This window comes from Habropoda laboriosa, unplaced genomic scaffold (assembly GCF_001263275.1).
Source record: "Habropoda laboriosa isolate 0110345459 unplaced genomic scaffold, ASM126327v1 scaffold40, whole genome shotgun sequence".
Taxonomy (NCBI): domain Eukaryota; kingdom Metazoa; phylum Arthropoda; class Insecta; order Hymenoptera; family Apidae; genus Habropoda; species Habropoda laboriosa.
The window spans coordinates 281437-300477 of NW_017100231.1; the positions used below are offsets into that span (position 1 = coordinate 281437).

The 19041-nt window shown below is 37.3% G+C and overlaps 3 protein-coding genes across 3 annotated transcripts in view; 2 read left to right on the top strand and 1 right to left on the bottom strand.

The window, feature by feature from the left end:
- LOC108571597 (torso-like protein) overlaps positions 1-1107 on the top strand; it is a 2531-nt gene extending 1424 nt beyond the window's left edge. Inside the window, exon 2 of the mRNA XM_017933672.1 lies at positions 715-1107. Coding sequence (XP_017789161.1) covers positions 715-1107 — 393 coding nt within the window. The remainder of the gene's footprint in view (positions 1-714) is intronic.
- Positions 1108-2718: 1611 nt separating this feature from the next.
- On the bottom strand, positions 2719-4834 carry LOC108571590 (tetratricopeptide repeat protein 5-like). Its single transcript, XM_017933664.1, has 8 exons — positions 4751-4834; positions 4191-4541; positions 3856-4098; positions 3726-3779; positions 3462-3647; positions 3149-3321; positions 2912-3056; positions 2719-2838 (listed from the first exon to the last, which is right to left on the bottom strand). Exons 1-8 carry the CDS (start codon positions 4832-4834, stop codon positions 2719-2721), a joined length of 1356 nt encoding a protein of 451 aa, XP_017789153.1.
- Positions 4835-5363: 529 nt separating this feature from the next.
- The window catches only part of LOC108571526 (ubiquitin-like protein 3), a 117835-nt gene continuing 104157 nt past the window's right edge, over positions 5364-19041 (top strand). The window contains exon 1 of the mRNA XM_017933587.1: positions 5364-5795. Within this exon, the coding sequence (XP_017789076.1) occupies positions 5766-5795 (30 nt within the window). The 5' untranslated portion in view covers positions 5364-5765. The remainder of the gene's footprint in view (positions 5796-19041) is intronic.

Below are 19041 nucleotides of genomic sequence, written 5' to 3' on the forward strand. Positions count from 1 at the left end.
TTTACGCTTGTATATAGGAAGAGATTCTGATGGACGTTTTACTTTGAGGATATTACTCTTCTCGGGCACATGTGCAATAAAGATTACGTAACTTTCCTCCATGTTAATACGACAGGAAATCTTGATCTTTTATTAATTACAAATGCCCCCGTCAAGGAACACCTCGAAATTTATGACGATACGACAAGCAATCTTTAAAGATACACAGTTAACGATAAGATCGAATCTTTTATCGATCATCTTATCTTTTAATGATCTCTCTAGATTCTGTTTTATTCTTTAAAAAAAAGTTTGCACAAACCTTCACGTGTCTCGATAAACACCTTTACAGTCTTCGTACAATCTCCCTATGATTCTTCCGCAAGGCCAGCAATTCATAGGTACATCTAATTTATTACCTGAAGCTTCTCTTCCAAGAATCAATTTCAATCCGTGCCTAGCATCATCAAAACGACGTACTGTTGAAATCAACTCTTTCAACAACTAATTACTCTCCTCGTACAATGAAAATTACATTTCGACAGAAACACACACTCGCGGAACATATCCATCTTACCTTTTCCCGCCAACCTAACCTAACAATTTACGAATAGCATCACGACTCCAAAGTATACACCGATCAACCCAACGACCACCCACGTGGTGTCATTAGGAATTAAGAAATATGGCGCGAAAACGAATGGCAGTTATTAAAAGAACACTATTCCGTTTCAGGTGTTCGTGTACACGCCGCAAGCGTATCTAAGCATCAAGGAGCGACTAAAGACGCGCGGTGTGGCGGATCTATCGAATATCGAGTTAAGCAACTATTTCTCGCCGTGGTACGCGGAACACATGGGCACGATACAGGCGGCGAGCGGGAACCATACTGTCGAAACATGGGCGAGGGAACGACTTCAAAACCAATACATATTCTCGTACGGCAGTCTGCTAAAATTGCACGGAAACGCAATGTTGCTGAAGCAACTGGACGGTCTGCTTGGCAACGAGGCGTTGCTACAGTTGCAACTGCGCACACTGGCGCCAATATTCAAAGACCCCCAGCGTCGCGAGTGGTTCCTCGAGGTGATCGACAATTACTTTAAGCTATGGGAGGTGAACATGTGAAGAAACTTGCAAGAAGGAGAACAGTTGGTACACCTCCGTTTTACTTACGTACTATTATGTACTGGTCGAGTCTTACTACGCAAGGAAGACCACGTTACACACAGATAGACGTATTTAGAAGAACAGTGATGACCATGCTTCTAATGAGAAGATCATTCGTCATTGTAGTACGATTACAGTGTTTGAATGGTTGTCAGTCACGGTCCATTGGATGTTTACTATTGTTTCTCCGTCGAACGGACGCTAGGATTTAATAGAGAAACGCCCAACTACTACGTTGTTATTAAATAAGTATTTATTATTATAATTGACGATAGAAAACATTTTTATACAAACATTTTAAATATATATATATTAATATGTATATCACAAGCAATTTTCGCAAAAGTGACTGAAAAATGTGCGACGTTTTGTTTCTGGATTTGTCGTTTCGTTCTTGATATTGGTTTTGATCATTTGCATTTCATATTTTTCGGTTTAAGTTCGTCAAGAATGTCGCGATAAATACAGAAACAGGACTCGTAGTCTTTTTTCTTCTTTCTCGCGTTGATTTTTATTTCCGAATGTAATCGAGATTCGATGAACCGATACTATTTTTTTTTTTTTTAAATAAATATATGGATAGTGTATTTCGTAATACATTTTCTCCTTACGAAATTATGGACGTATTTTTAGCCGAGTTTCATAAATCGATGTTAGTATTCGAGTATAAAAAAGACAGTTAGTTTATATGTTTCGTACGAACGAGTCGAGATGTATTTTATTGGCACGGTGGAACAACTGATGAACTGAACTCAGAGAAAGAAGGTCAGTTTATTTGATCGTGTTTAATGTTCAATGTTGTTTTATATTTTTTATGTTTAATTAACATTTCACAGTCCTCGTGAACATAGAGTTGTAACAATAAACGTAGCAAAAGTGCGATATAAATTTATCAAATAGTTCAAAGAACATTTAAATGTTCATCAAACGAAACTCATTTGAAGATCGAAGAATACACAAGAGTGTATTATAAAAATCAGTATTTTTATATGAAAATCAACTGTACTATATACAAATTATCCTGTAATTGACTTTTGAGCTAACAGAAGGAACTTGAAGAATACATACTCGCTACTTTTCATGAAACTTTGTAGGCACACTACATGTAAAAATTATTGCTCATGCATACAATTCTACAACACACAACCATTTAAATGGACTATTTTCTCTAATCATGTATGTACAAAGTTTTATAAAAATCGATGAGTTCAAATTCTTTAAGTTCCTTTGAGAATTAACATATCATAAATAAAATGTAACAATACTTATGAAGTGAACTTTCGTGTACGAAACAAATTGCGTAAAACGTTTTAAAAATCTTATCGTTTCTAACTTGAACGTTATCTTTATAAGTAAACGCGCAACAATTGTAAGTGTATCGATCTGTCTCCAGAGATATTGACTGTGGTAAGAGTATTTAATTCTATCAATTATACAATAATACTTAGATTCAAGAGTCAACTATCACATTGTCTATTGACAGTGACATTGATTTCAATTTGAAATAAAACAAAGTCTCATCACTATGTTTCGCTATAAATTCGTGAACGACTATTTTGTGCATTAAGCTCAATCGGTTTTCTTAAAGGTGTGCAATTTCGCTGATGCTTGTTGCTCCCTACCTAATTTTCTTCCGTTAACAACTAATATAACTGGAGTTTCAACGCGTATAGATTTGAAGTCAAAATCCTGAAAGAGGATATTCTTATATAATCATTGTTAATTTTAAAGCAAGCGTATATACCAGTACAATAATACTAACGTTATTGAGATAAGAAAACTTCTGATGAATCACAAATGGTTCAGGTATAGCAACAGAATCTCCTACGGTAACTCCACGACCTTTAGCAAGATTGTATACTGTTACAGCAATACACGTTTTCTGTTCGTCAACCAGACAAAAGGCACTGAAAAATTGTACACATATTCGTTAATTACAGTGACAAGTGCTACCACTTGTTTGTTACCTATTTTTTTTTAAATTGAGAAATATACTTACAAAGGTACACAATCAGTGTCTTGTATCCAACATACTACTTTTCCAAATATAACTTTCTCTGAATTTACTCCAGTGGCTAACTCTTTCAGTGATACTAAATCTAATTTTACAATCTTCTGTCCGGACGTGAAAGAGCCACCTTTGTATGGTCCCAAATGTTTAACATCCAATGCCTACATTTAATCATAAACCTATAAATATGTATATGTGCCAGTATCATCTATGACGTTTATACAATCTTACGGAATAAACGTCATCGTGAAATTACATATTCAAAGCAACAAAAAAACCTTGTTTAAAAAACTTTAGATACCCTTATCATTTGGTACAATCTCTTCGGTTTTACTTTTCCATGATTGTTTACTGAATTTTGTACATCTTTTAAATATTGTAACAATTCATCCCTCTTACTACGTGGTGTCTCCCATACTGGATCTAGTAACATTGCTCTCTCAAAAGACTTCAATGCTAAACAATATTCCTCTTGATACTTTAAGGCCTAATGTTATAATTTATCCATATAAATGGGAAGTGCAGAACTTCATCAATACTGTATTACAAATAATAAAATGCTTACCACTGCCTTATTGTGAAATAAATCAGGATTACTTCCTGCTACAATATCTTTTTCCTAAAACCAATTTAAATATGATTGCTACTCTATTCAGGGTTGAGATTTTAGAATTGCCATAATATAAAAAACTTACTGCTTGTGCATAAGCTGACATACAAAGACGTAAAGTTGCAGGACTTTGTGCTATTGTAAAAAAGGAAGACAAATAAGCATTTCCAAGTATTGCCCAAGAAATACCATCTGCTGTGTCAAGACTGACTGCTTCTTTAGCATGTTCCATTCCCTTTTGTATATTTTGTATTCGTTGCTCAGCATTAGGGACTGGTTCTTGCCTGAGTACCATTGACAAATTTTGTAAAGATACTTTATTCCTACCCTACAATATTTTATGTTATATTTTAATTATACCATATGTAATTAAGGAATCATAAGATAATAATACATGATAATAAGGAAGAAAAAGTTTACATGGCGTAAAGCTCCAACAAAACAATTTTTTGCTTGTTGAATGTCATCATTTTTCCAATAACATTCTCCTAATTCATTCCATGCTTCTACTAAGTTAGGCTCTAATTTCACTGCTTTAGTTAATAATTCTTCTGCTTGAGGTATAAAACGTTCTGCAACATTTAAAGCCTTTCCCTTTAGGTAATAATATCTTGCTCTTGATCCATCAATTTCATACCCTTTACATTCATCAAATTTATTTAACGTATCTTTCATCTCTTTTTCTACATCTCCATTCTTTTTAAGTGCATCTTCAATAGAGTGATTTTCAAAATAGTGATCTCGAAAAAAATATAATGCATTTACTTTTTCCTAAAATAAGCAATTAAAATAAGTTTCACAGAAATGCAAAATAAATGTAAAAGTTAATTTAATGATAAAATCATAATTTTTCAAACATCAAAAGTCTTATGTCAAATTACAAGGAAATAGGGAAGAAAGGTTATATTTTATGTATCGATAAAAAAATATAAACGAATTGGTTAATTATCTAAATTATATTATTAAAACGGTGTGTATACCGTCAATGCTATAATTGGATCTTCTTTAACAACGTTTGCAGAGTTTGCCCCTGCAACCACTTTATCATCTATCATTGCAGACATCTTTTTAAAATACTTTCATAAACAGTTTGTCACAGCAATTTCATTGTGCGTCAGATACACGTGGGGTTTCTAGTTTTATACATAATTTACAATTATTTACATGCGAGTCAACGCTTCAACAAAACAGTATAATCTATCATTCGGAAACTGTCAAAATGTTGACGCTTGCAGAGCAACCGCAGAGGTTATATGGTAATGTCAATGTAGCACTAACATAAAGCACTATCCACAACAATCTTAAACATGATCATTGTCAACCAATTTATTCCTAATAATAAGATAATAAAAATAATACAACAAAACGCTCAATTTCACAAAATATTCCAACGACAGCGATAAAAAAAATAATAGAAAAATTGTTTTCAGTTGATGAATTTCCACGTGTTCGGTATAAGCTTCGTTCGCATGTTTGTTGGAAATCCGGTTTTTCCTATAGTTTCAGAATGCACCAAGCGTAGCAGCACTAGTATTACTCCCACTGCCACCTGTCATGAACATCGAACGGAGCGACTAGTCGAATCGCGTACTCTGTGACCGAAGCTTCCGCAGAAGGTTGCATCGTCTCAGGATCGCCATTTTATGTGTTTGGCTCTGAGACTGGGACGGTGGGTGCGTGCGGTGCAGACTACAGAGAGCGTATTTTTCGTGCGTAATCTGCAAGATGTTACCCAAATACTTTGCGCCCGACATGTACAAGTAACGACAGGTGTCGGAGTGTGTGATCGGGCAGCGAAGCCACGGGCCGAAATGGTCCCGGAATAGTGAGCTGTGCGTGAGTGTGTTTTCATCGAGGTAAAAAGTGCGTCGCACTGGCTTTTCACTGCTGTCACCGTTTGTTAATCACTGTGTGCCATTCGGAGAAGTCGGCTTCGGGCAAAATTACGGACGGCCTCTGGATTCCCCGCGACATTCTCGCCCACCACCATCTACGATGAGTTCGCGCAACATACCCTCAGACAAGGTGAGTCTTGTCACTTGCTCCCTAATATGTCTACCGCACCCTTCTGCCTTCTCTTTATCCTTTATTCTTCAAAATATAACACCTAAACTGTCGTTCGATACGGATCGTGACAGTACCCGTTTTATTTAACCACACTTTTATTCAGTAAATCACGGCCATGGGACCGTCAATGCGTAAAATTACAGTCGGATCAATGAGATGCTTTCTCGCGCCTATCCGTCGTTTCTTTTCCCCTGATTAAACAACGGATGTGCACCCTCGCAGTAGCGATACTTGTATCTTATTTTTTCCGTTATTCTATTTTCTACCGTATTATCAGTTTACTTCCTCTAAGTTATATCACACCGACCTTATTGTGATCACTTCGACACATTCAAGTAAAAGATTTCACCGAGACATTCTACAATGTCAAAATTTTCACGGTAGAATCGAATCTCGCGCGATAACATGTTACCATCCCGTACTCTACCACACTTTTACACCCCTTCACCGTTGATCGATCGTAAATTGCCAATACGATTTCCCCTGTGAGGAACGTGTACTACGTATACGTATAGAAGGAAGAAGAATCGGTGGTTAAATTTATTTACCGACGCTACTACTACGCTCGTCGTAGTTTATTCGAGTGCTGTCATAAATTTACACCTGTAGCTAATTAATGGACAGAGAGGGATGAATGGGTAGTGGGATGGGTAGCTTTGATTCGAATTCTTTTTATTCCAACAAGCGCAATTTCGCCGGTGCCTTTCTTCTCGCGTCAAGGGCTCATGCTGTCGAGTCGTTCCATCCCGCCAGCACACCCCCACCTCTCCTCTTTCCAGCTCCGTGAATTAATTGTGTCGTGAAAGTCGTGACGGAACGTTCTCCACGCTTTGTGAGTTACACACCTACCATTACACAGTGGATTCGCGGCGGGTTTTTTTTCTCTCTTTTTTTTTTTTTACAAAGTCGTCGCTACTTGCGTAAAGTGCACTCGTAGGCCGGACAGACAAGGCTGTTTAATTGGCACCAATCGTATCATGGGCACGACGAGTGTCCCTCTGTCTCTTCTCCCTATCGATTCCTCCTCTTCACCTTTTGTTTCGCGTCTCGATATTATTAAATCAACGGCCATGTACACACACACTCACGCACACTTACACATTGACAACGTTTGTAGAGGTTAGATGAGCGCGCGCGAACGTTTTCTCGGCCCCGCGGGCTAAAGAATAGATCGACACACACACGGCCTATTCCCTCTAAAAATAGCGTGCATCCAAAATTCAGCGGCATCGATGGAGCGTGAAATAGATGCAAATATTTGTGCGGCCGCTTTTCGCGATTATGCACGCCGGGCTACGGCTATTTTCCTGTCCCACCATCATGTTCTACTCTGTTCGCGATTAATTAACGATATTGATTGCTTACGGTCATGTCGAGAGGGAGAGGATTTATGCGGTTTCCCGTGAAAATACCGGGGAAAAATATGCACGCACTAATGACAAATTTCTTACTAACCATTTGAGTGTTTGTAAACGTACACGTTATTTTTACGTGTATTTTAATATTAACAAAATCACAAATAAAAATATGTTAAACTTGAATATATCTGTATTCTTTGTTAAAATATTTATTCAATCTCTTTCAAACGGAACGAATTAGTCTGTTTATTATTTAGGGATGAAAATTTTGTTTGTATCTCGTCAATGGCATCGAAGGTCAAGATATTTTTGTTCAACGCGGTTCATGGTTATTATGTAGTTTATGACTTAACTGAAAAACGATACACGGGGTGATTTTAGAAACTGGGTCGGTTTGTAGGTACTTTTTTATTCGACGCCAGGGTTATTGGAGGGAGGAGGGTATTGCGTGGTTTCGCGAGGTCGATTCGCCAATGAATGTTTTTTTTTTTTCCCCTTTTTTCAAGGCACACCGATGCGTCCGCAAGGTGTAATTGCACTTTTTGCATTTTTAATGGTTTCGTTGGAACTGGTACCCGCAGATGTTCGCTTGAAATCGTTTATTGAATAAAAGGAGCTTCCTTCGTAATACTATTGAAATTTTATCGTTTCACCGGGTAAAAATTTTCAGTGTACCAATTATAAGAGAAAACCGAAAGGGTTTTAAATCGAACATGTACACGATGATCGAACTATAAAATTATGTAAACGAAGCCATTTTCTTCTATAAGCTTGAACATCACATAAACCACGTATTTTAAGATCCTCAAGTCCCGAGAGTAACGTATGTATACGGACGTTACAAGAACCCTATAAAATACATCAAGAGTTCCCTCTGTTTTTACGATTTTTCTAAGAACCTCGTTCGGATAGATTTTCGAACAGAAAGTACGAAATACATTAAGTTGATATCGCTACGGAATTAGGTTTACGACTTTTCACTAAAACATCAAACTAAACTACACGTAGTTAATTACACATCGTTCGAAATCAATCCCCGCATCAAGATAGTACGAATTTCGTATTTCGAATGAATTAATGCAAAAATTACCAAAGCAATTAAACCGGCTGTTACATTTCCTTGTAAAATCATTTTTCAACAATGTTGCTGTTACTCTTTAATTAACGTCGGTTGAAGTGTAACCAAAAAAAGAAAGAAAGGAACACCTTTTCCTCGCATAGAATTTTTTTTTTTTTTTTTTTTTAAGCATTCGTAATTTCGACCGTTCACATAGAAACAACCTTACGTTAATCGGCCATAGTTGTAGGTGGCGCTGAAAATAACCAAGAATTCGAGTAATTTAGCCGCGTCTAGGTTCTCGCGATAATTGCATAAAAATTCTCGCGAGCTGAATCAAATGGCAGGCCGTTGCGCTAGGCTGCCGGCAAGTTTTCAATTAAGAAATGTTTTCCGCGGAGAATTGCGGACCCGGCGGAAGGTTAGTTTCGTTACAATTAATCGTGCAAATTGGAATTCATGGCGTGCCACCATTCCAGGCCTCGGCAACGCCTGGCCAGAGCAACTAGCGAGCCCTTTCAGCCACGTTAAAGACACTCTATCACTTAATTATTTTACCCCGTGGGCGACGACGACGACGACGCGTTCGCGAGAAAACATTAAGCAGTTCCCGTCGAATCGAACGGCCGCGCTGTGATTCGCCGTGCTCTCTCCCCCATTAATAAATGATCTTCGCGCGGAACTTGCTTATAACCGTTATCTTCCTTCGTTTTCGTTCCGTTCACGTGAAGTATTTCACTCGAGGAATAATTATTGCGAATATTGTTCTGCTGTATTTCAACCTGTTAACACGTTCGATGCTATTTGACGGCGCGTCGAGGCAATTCTTTCGAGTAATTCTGCAGACGCAATTGTTGCATTTTTGTTTTTTAGGGGAAATATTGTGCAGCAGTGTTATTTGCTGTTGTTGCAAACATTATTACTTAAAATAAAGATATTTCTGACATAAAAACATGCAGTTTCTGGGAAGGGATGATTTGTAATTAATTCATCAATGCTTAGAACACAATAATTTATTTATTGAGGCATTGTTCATTTATAATAGTACTGTTATACCTTTGTTAAACATAAAACACACCATTTGCAAGAACGAAAGTGAAATAATTAGTTATAATTTTTGCTCATTTTTAATTATAAATCAGGTAAACTTAATTTTTGTTTGAGAGATGAATTTACATAATAAGTTAATGAATAGATAGGGTATAGGTCGATAAGCAGGGATTTTTTAATGGTAGAATTTTAATTTTTTCATTAATGACAAAAGTAGCTTTTGTATTGAAGAATAAATTGATCTTAACCTACTAAGTAAAAAACAGCTATTTAACTCATCACTTGAATTATCAATATTTAAAATGCAATAATTTCTTTAGAGATCCTCTATTTATAATTGCATTGCTATATCTCTAGTAAATGTAAGGTACGCGATATTCGAAGAAATTCAATTTCTGACGGAGAAATTGACCCAGTTAACGAGTTAAATTTCTTTCAATAACTTTCGGGGTCGATACGACAAGCAGCTATTCTTTATTTTATAAACATTCCGAATTATTTCTCGTTCCTTCCTTAAACGAACAAACCTCGTTGTATCCGAACAGAGTTTGATTTTCAACTTTCTATTAATAAATGTTTCCTGCATCGGTGCGTAACTCTAACCTTTACGAACCTTCGTTCCTCTGAGAAACAATCTTCAAGAATTGTTTCTTATCTGAGAGGTATATCGAATTCGATAAACAAGCAGGATTTTCAAGCCTGTATTAATACACGATATCTCTGAAGAAAGGAATGTTGTTCAAACTTAACGTGAAAGGGAGATTCAGGATCTGTTCCGTAAAACTATCTCGAATTTCTCGGCTCGTGCATCTTTATAAATTCTTAATTAAACGAATTCCGCGTTATTATTCCTAACCTGAAAATTCACACACGCGATCTAAATTCTCCGGCAATACTGGCTAACAAATATTTGACGGTTAACGTGAAATACACACATGACGATACTTCGATGAAATTTCACTTTCGACCTAAACTATTACACAAGGCAACCTTGCTGCGTCCCTTCTCGAGAAGAAACCTCTTCATCCTCGAGCCCCATTTGCCGTAGGCGGCGGCCATATTTGGGATCCAAGGAGTCTAGACATAATTGGTCAAAGCAGTCACCCAGCGAGAGCGAAGCGTCCACAACTCGTATCCTCAATCCAGCAAACCACTCAACCAATTTTCTCCCTACGTTACTAAAATTATTCGCCCTCTTCGCTCACCGTACGTTATTTCCGTCCTGGTATAACCTAAAAATTCTCTCATTTTTCGCTGAATGCGCGCGTTCAATTCGAGCCTTTCTCTCTCTCACACACACACACACTTTCTCTCTGTACGTGATTTATCAAGCCGTGGTTGGAACGTCTCGTTGGCAGCGATCTCGAGAAGGCCTGGAGAACGCGTTTCTCTAGCGACCGCCAGCCATTGTCGCGGCTATCGAGCCGAGCACGGTCAAGGTCGATTAGAGAACAGAGCGAATACGTTTCTTTTCTCGCGTGAAAGAGGGATCCCTCCGCCACAATGCGAGAGAGATGTTTCTTCTAACCTGGCTACAATAAACCGTGGCGAACGCTGTTCCCTCTCTGCACGTACAGTATCTACAAAAAATTTCGATTCAGCACGATTCTTAACTCTTGAGTCAATCCAACGTCAGAACTGTAGTTCTGTTATTGTACGAAGAAGCTTAATTTATCTCACCTTGTCAACTCTAAATATTCCCCTTATCCTCAGAACGATCGACGAGATTTCACGTTTCGAAAAAAATAAAAAAGAAAATAAGAATTTTAAATTATCAAAGTGTCGTAAAAATTCTTGAAAATAATTATTACGAAGAATTCTTCGAGAATTAACGAATGTAATATAAAGTAAATTTATATCAGTTACCATAACCTCCAAGCAGTTCGCAAGTTTCCAGACGAAAGTACGACGAGTCTAATCGTTTTCGTATGAGCAACATCCACAGAAGGCTAATCATCGCCATCTACTATCGTCGTATAATCAAACGCGAGTTCGTTCGTACATAACCTAGAGATTTCAAGCGAGCCGCCATATCTGATCAGTCGCGGTGTATATCTGATCCTTCCCAGAATCCTCCAAAGGGGAAGCAGCCAACAGAGAAGGGTCATCAACGACTGTACGGAGAAAAGAAAACAGAAAGGGAATGAGAAACAAAGTAAAAGAAAAAAACGTGTAAACGTATACACACACATACACGCACTACCGACGGAAAGTTTGAAAGCAGTACGACTCTTAAGACAGAGTCTCGGAATAAAATAAGCAACATGATCATTTATAGTTTCGTTTTGCACCGGTATGCAGTTAGAAGCAGTGAGCTCGATTTTAGTACCCCGTGCGTACACTAGGTGTTGTTGGTAATAAATTTGTGAAGGACGACGGATAGATGTAGCTGACTGTCGATGGTAACTGGATTAAACTGGATCATACGCGAAATAAAAGCGTTATTGTGGAATTATTTACACGAAACTTGCGGTACGTTAACATCTGATTATCTCAAGGAACCTTTATTCGAAGAATATCGAAATTTGTAATAAAGATTATACGCGAGCAAATAGAACACATAGAAATGTTAACTTAACCTAACTTTTATCGCCAAAAAATATACATCGCTTAATGCAGCTTTATTTTTTAATCACGTTGTTTCTGCTTCAACGAAGAAACGTGAAATACCTACTAAAACGACAAATGTTTTTGCTTCTAAACTTTTCATCGACAGTGTATATGTTCTCCCCAATTTCATTCAGGGCGGAGAAATTCATAGCGAGAGAGAGAGAGAGAGGGAGAAAAAAAATGTAAGGGAAAGATCGAGCTGTCCGTGGTATAAAAAGAGAACGTCCGGCGAACGGATCAAGGCGAATTCGCTTTTGTGAAACGTCTAAATCGATTTTCTGTGTCGGCCACGCTTTTCTTCTCGGCCAGAAATGTGTGTCGGCCGTGCTTGCGGGCGGGTTCACTCTTCTCTCTACGACGTTCTGTGACGATTCACTCGGCCTTCTGCGGGAGTCGTGGACCAAGCTTTTCTGGGTAAAGTGATTCGATGACGTCAGAGATGACGGGGCTGAAAGAGTGAATCGTTGTCGTTTCTCGGTTTTATTTGCGAATGTTGTTTCGCTTTTATGAGTAATATTTGATCGACGATTAATTTATGTCATATGTGTACAAAATTTATGGACATAAAAAAAGATATATATATATATAGGACGACGATAAATATAAAGTTCCAATTACTCGAGCTTCAATTTGAACAAAGTAGTAACTTCGTTAAATAACAAGTGATAAAAGAAAAAAGTAGATTCTCAGAGGAGAAATGATATAAAGAATGGGCAAATTGGAAAACCAGTGGTTTCGTGTTTTTTTTCTTTTTTTTTGTAGCTGACTGTCGATGGTAACTGGATTAAACTGGATCATACGCGAAATAAAAGCGTTATTGTGGAATTATTTACACGAAACTTGCGGTACGTTAACATCTGATTATCTCAAGGAACCTTTATTCGAAGAATATCGAAATTTGTAATAAAGATTATACGCGAGCAAATAGAACACATAGAAATGTTAACTTAACCTAACTTTTATCGCCAAAAAATATACATCGCTTAATGCAGCTTTATTTTTTAATCACGTTGTTTCTGCTTCAACGAAGAAACGTGAAATACCTACTAAAACGACAAATGTTTTTGCTTCTAAACTTTTCATCGACAGTGTATATGTTCTCCCCAATTTCATTCAGGGCGGAGAAATTCATAGCGAGAGAGAGAGAGAGAGGGAGAAAAAAAATGTAAGGGAAAGATCGAGCTGTCCGTGGTATAAAAAGAGAACGTCCGGCGAACGGATCAAGGCGAATTCGCTTTTGTGAAACGTCTAAATCGATTTTCTGTGTCGGCCACGCTTTTCTTCTCGGCCAGAAATGTGTGTCGGCCGTGCTTGCGGGCGGGTTCACTCTTCTCTCTACGACGTTCTGTGACGATTCACTCGGCCTTCTGCGGGAGTCGTGGACCAAGCTTTTCTGGGTAAAGTGATTCGATGACGTCAGAGATGACGGGGCTGAAAGAGTGAATCGTCGTCGTTTCTCGGTTTTATTTGCGAATGTTGTTTCGCTTTTATGAGTAATATTTGATCGACGATTAATTTATGTCATATGTGTACAAAATTTATGGACATAAAAAAAGATATATATATATATAGGACGACGATAAATATAAAGTTCCAATTACTCGAGCTTCAATTTGAACAAAGAAGTAACTTCGTTAAATAACAAGTGATAAAAGAAAAAAGTAGATTCTCAGAGGAGAAATGATATAAAGAATGGGCAAATTGGAAAACCAGTGGTTTCGTGTTTTTTTTCTTTTTTTTCCCTCTCCTTAAGAGTAGGTACGTTTCTTGTAATGTAATTGAATTTAAAAGTTTAATGTAATACATTAAATTCTGATGGATGTTTCGCAGACCAGTTCCACTTCCAAACTGGGAGATAGAATCTAATTGAAAAGAAAAAAAAAATCTGTCATTCGCGTAATTGGAATTCGATCCACGCGATTACGAACCTATGGATTCTGCGATTATGGGATATTGCCTTTTCTGAAAGAAGTATGAAGTCACCGAGGCACTTCGTGTATCAGCACGCTGCCATTTTTATCGATAAATATTTCATAAGCCGAAGGACTGTTTCTCTGAGTGTCTGAAACTGGACCAACTGAAATTGAATTTTTCATTCGTCTCTAAAAAAAAATTTCTTCGCACATATCTTACATTTTGAATTATTTAAAAAATAATAATTCTGCGACGCAAATTGACAATTTGCTTTCTCGAATTCGACGAACTGTTTTATCGACAAATATTTCGTAACCCCAAGGATAGTTTTTTTAAGTATCTAAAAATGGACCAAATGAAATTGGATTTTTCATTCGTCTCTGAAAAAAAAATATCTTCGCGAATATCTTACATTTTGAATTATTTAAAAAATAATAATTCTGCGACGCAAATTGACAATTTGCTTTCTCGAATTCGACGAACTGTTTTATCGACAAATATTTCGTAACCCCAAGGATAGTTTTTTTAAGTATCTAAAAATGGACCAAATGAAATTCAATTTTTCATTTATCTCTAAAAAAAAATATCTTCGCGAATATCTTACATTTTGAATTATTTAAAAAATAATAATTCTGCGACGCGAATTGACAATTTGCTTTCTCGAATTCGACGAACTGTTTTATCGACAAATATTTCGTAACCCCAAGGATAGTTTTTTTAAGTATCTAAAAATGGACCAAATGAAATTGGATTTTCCATTCGTCTCTGAAAAAAAAATTTCTTCGCGAATATCTTACATTTTGAATTATTTAAAAAATAATAATTCTGCGACGCAAATTGACAATTTGCTTTCTCGAATTCGACGAACTGTTTTATCGACAAATATTTCGTAACCCCAAGGATAGTTTTTTTAAGTATCAATTCGTCGAAATATACCGCACTCGAAGCTCTTTCGAATAATTTCCAAATTTTCTCACTCGTAACGCGAGTTCGTAGGGAATCTGAGAATTATACGGTGAATCGGTAGATTCCTCGACGGTACAAAAGGGCTGGCCGACAAAAGAGACCTAACAACACTGAAACGCAAGCACTGGTTGCAGTGAAAGCCATTTTTTGCAAGGAGTGAAGTAAAATTAAAAGAAAAAAAGAGAGAGAAATATTCAGGAGATATCCTGTCTTTACGCTTCTTCGAAATTGCTCTGTGAGTGGCTGTTGAATTGAAGTTAATTCGGTATGGCTGTTGCGTCGCTTTGCAACGCAGTCTCACAACAGTTTTGCGAGAGAAGAATCGAGAAACGGATGAACATTGAAACACGACCAGAGATGCAGAAGAATCTCTTCGCTAATATTTACAGACTACGGATGAATCAGCTTGATATCTTATCGTTCGAATCGTTTCGTTTCGCCAAATCCATTGTTCACGTTGTCGACGAAAAATTGTTCATTTTCTGAATGAGAATTTTCTTAGTACGAAGCTCACTTTTTTTCTTCGAACGTTCTAGTCAAATCTTGAAATAGTACGAAATATTAGTCCTTTGCATTTCACTAATTTCAGCACACTTTAGCAGTGAAATTTTTGGAAATGAGAAATTTTGTTTCGAAAATAAAAAAAAAATAAGAATAAAACACTAATTTTACATTTTGAGACCAAAATAATTAACTCCACTTTTTGATATTCGTCCGATTTTAATGTCAAAGCACGAGCTTCGTGTTTCATTCTTCGCAAATAAAAAAATTTAACAAATTTATGACTATGGAAACAGTCTCTAAATGTTTGACTGTGATGCAAAAGTTCTGGCGCATATTATGAATCACTGTAGCGACGCCAGTGAATTGCAAAGTGTTAATTATAAGAGAAATTGTTTCGATATTGCGTGCGTCAAAGGAGACCATCTATTGTTTCCCTGGAATTAAAAAAAAAAAAAACAGAATTGCAAAGAGTATCGAGGTAAATCTGCATTAAGCAATACTTCTTTCTGAAACGACCTCATTATCTAAACGTTTCTTTAAACAAGAGAAAATTGTTCCCGTACAGAGTCGGTCTTTATGTATTCTAGCAAAAGTTTCGAAAGAAAAGTCGAATAAATATTCGCCGTTGCTTGAACGGTAGAACATCTAAAAGTAGATTCGAACGAGATCCTTTAGTCTTTCACGACCCAGTTAAAACTGTTCGAAACTTCCGAATATAAACCCCCATCTCGTTCCAGAATAATTCCAGTATTACACGAAACACTTTAACCCGGCCCTTAGCTCACTGTCTCCCTCGAACAGCCACGCCATCAACATCTTCTCTCTTTCTCTCTCTCCAACTCTTTAATAAACACTAGTCTTAATAAACACAATGAAAATAAGATTTCGATTGTCCTGAATCATGGTTTACTCAGCGTACGTACCAAAGGCTTCCACTGAATTCTTCAGAGTCGGACGATGAATAAAGTATTGAAACGGAAAGGGAGTATTCTTTGAAAAGATACTTTTAATTGTGAATCGTTTGCTTTGATAATATTAGGTTTTGTAAATTGAAATATCGAAGTTTCCAAGGAATGTAATTGCGAAGTTTCGATCAGCTTTTTAATCATTAGCAAATTGATCGTTGGAGAGATTAGTTGAGGGTTGGAAATTTGAGTTTTCTCGTGTTAACTTTAAGTTTAGATCGCTTTTGGTAAATCTCTGCTGAGAAATCTAAGGGTGTTTTTTTTTCAATTTAACTCTTTAATTTCATGAGAGGATTTCAGTTGATTTTAATTCACACTTGAAGATTCTTCCAGTTGATGTCGTTGGATATGGAAAATTTCATCTAAATATCTAAAAAAAAATAGCGTCTAGAAATTTTTTAATAAAACCCTACATCCCCTGTTTCTCTCTTGATATTTCTAGCTTCTGACTACATGGGCGTCTCTTCGTTCCTCCTTGAAAAATCTGATATTTCATCTTACACGACTAAATAGCTAACTGAAAAAGTCGTAACCAAGTATTTTCAAAAAGTACACTTTCAATAGAATTTAAAAAACGATTTGATTAACCTAACTGAACCTATTCCCTATTCATTTCCACATTAGAAATTAAAGAAATTAAAGTATCTCGATGCACAGTGTTCCAGCATCCAAAGCTTTAACCCTTTGCTGTCCAAATAGTTCAGTTAGTCCTCACTTTTTGGCCACTGTCGGGCAATACCGTGTAGTTTGCCTTTATTTCAATATTTCAGCGTAATATTATTTACAAAATATTAAGTTTCACTATAATATTAATGCGTAAAAAATGGTTCATTATCGTTCACAATTTACAATTTATCATTGTATGATCACTAGGGGTGTGCGAGAACTTGAAAATGTCGGGAACCCGATGCTCGGGTCGGGTCGGGTCCCGAAAGTATCTCAGAATTCGAGAATTTCCGGATTCCCGAGAATTTCGAGATCCTCGAGAATTTCGGGATTCCCGAAAATTTGGGGATTCTCGAAAATTTCGGGATTCTCGAAAATTTCAGGATTCTCGGAAATTTCAGGATTCTCGAGAATTTCGGGATTCTCGAAAATTTCGGGATTCTCGAGAATTATAAAATTATAAGAAATAGAGCATGGAACAAAAATGGTAATCAAATATGTGATAGATATGATTTATTTCATATCTTCGTGCAAAAAAACTAGTTTTCCAACGTTCTCCGACAATAGTTTCGTTCTACTTTCGGGAATCCTGAAATTCTTGGGAATCCCGACAATCTCGAATCACGAGGTACTTTCGGGAACCCAACCCGATCCCGAGATAAATTCTCGCACACCCCTGATGATCACTGAAGGCAAAACTTCCTACGTCAAGTCAGTCTCGTAGGATCGCAAATGTTTAATTTCGCCTGAAACCTGAAATGATTCGGTGCATTTCAATCGACTCTCCCTCAACCCTGACAAACTCCTTCAAATCATGGTCCAGCCGTATCTCCTCTTACTCGCAAATAATCGTACATCCTCAGACCGTGTACACAGCTAACTTGACTGCCGAGCAAACATTAGAATCATCCTTTAAACAGAGACACGACTCGTGGAGTCGAGGAAAGGGTCCAGGGAACATAGCGGAGTTTCAGGTGGAAGAGAGTAGATTCGCCGCAACGTTTTTTTCCCTTCTTCTCAAGCAACCTGCCTGGCCTCGTCTGGCGTCGTTTGATGTTTCCGTTTCAAAGTGGATCCTGCCTGGAGAACGGAGAGTCCGGTGTGTTTCCCACTGTGTGATCCGCTCGCTTTTCTGCTCAGACTGGGCCGCGTGTGGTCGCGCTTGTTCGCCGTTCACTCGAAAAGTTAACGCGGCCGCGGCTTTTTAAGCGGTCACAGACGCTCGTCCGGCTTTTACGTGTTTCCTGTGTGTGTATATCGTGACCCAGTGAAAAGCGAACAAGCAGGCAAGCGGCAACACGAACGGACGGAGAACGCGATCGAGACCGGTGTGCTTGCTGCTGGCTCTTGTTTCAGGATCAAGGCGAACCGGCGAATGCGTTCGTTTGAAAATCACCGTCACGCGGGATTTTTCTTTTCCACGAATACGCCGTGAAATTATGCCGAACACGAGGGTTTTTCCTCTTTCGTGTCACGTACAGTTGTTCCTATAAATAGACGAACTGTAGGAAAACAAGCATTAAACGTGGCGCAGGGGAAATTATTAGGTCGTCAGAAGTAAGTTCGTGTCGTTTGTTGATTTGAAATTTAGATCGATGTTTCAAACGTAGGTTTAATCTTTAACCCCTTGACGTGTGATTTCTTTTTACGATCGTGCATCTAAGCGTTAGTTGTTTACTGGTTTAGTGCAGCATTGTAGATTAATTAAATTTGGCGATATTTAGTTTTTTAGGTTAGATCAAAAATTGGAATTAAAATTAATTTTTGTCAGCGATATAACTGTTTTTATCAGATCTTGGCCTAAATCTGTGGAATGAGTGACTTGTTATTATATAGCAAGGAGTTAAAGGCTACCTTGCGCGAATTTTGGTTTAATCTTATTAAAAATCGTGACCACTTGCAACGCTAATTTTATGGGCATTTATTCATATTATTAGTAATGACAAGATTATCATAAAACAGAACAGTTCTCCCGTGTACGCCGCCAAAAGGATAAAAAATAGAAATAGAAAAAGTTTCCTTAATAAAAATACGAATGTAGTCATCCTCTCGTTCCACTTCCTCTTTTTTTTTTTTTTTTTTTTTTTTTTTTTTTTTTGTTTTTTTTTTTTTTT

Excerpts from the sequence above, each read along its gene's own strand:
- LOC108571590 (XM_017933664.1), bottom strand. The coding sequence starts at position 4,834 with ATGTCTGCAATGATAGATGATAAAGTGGTTGCAGGGGCAAACTCTGCA. Across the intron at positions 4,099-4,190 it reads TTGTTGGAGCTTTACGCCAT|GGTAGGAATAAAGTATCTTT; the intron begins GTAAACTTTTTC and ends AAAATATTGTAG. Across the intron at positions 2,839-2,911 it reads AGTTTTCTTATCTCAATAAC|GATTTTGACTTCAAATCTAT; the intron begins GTTAGTATTATT and ends ATCCTCTTTCAG.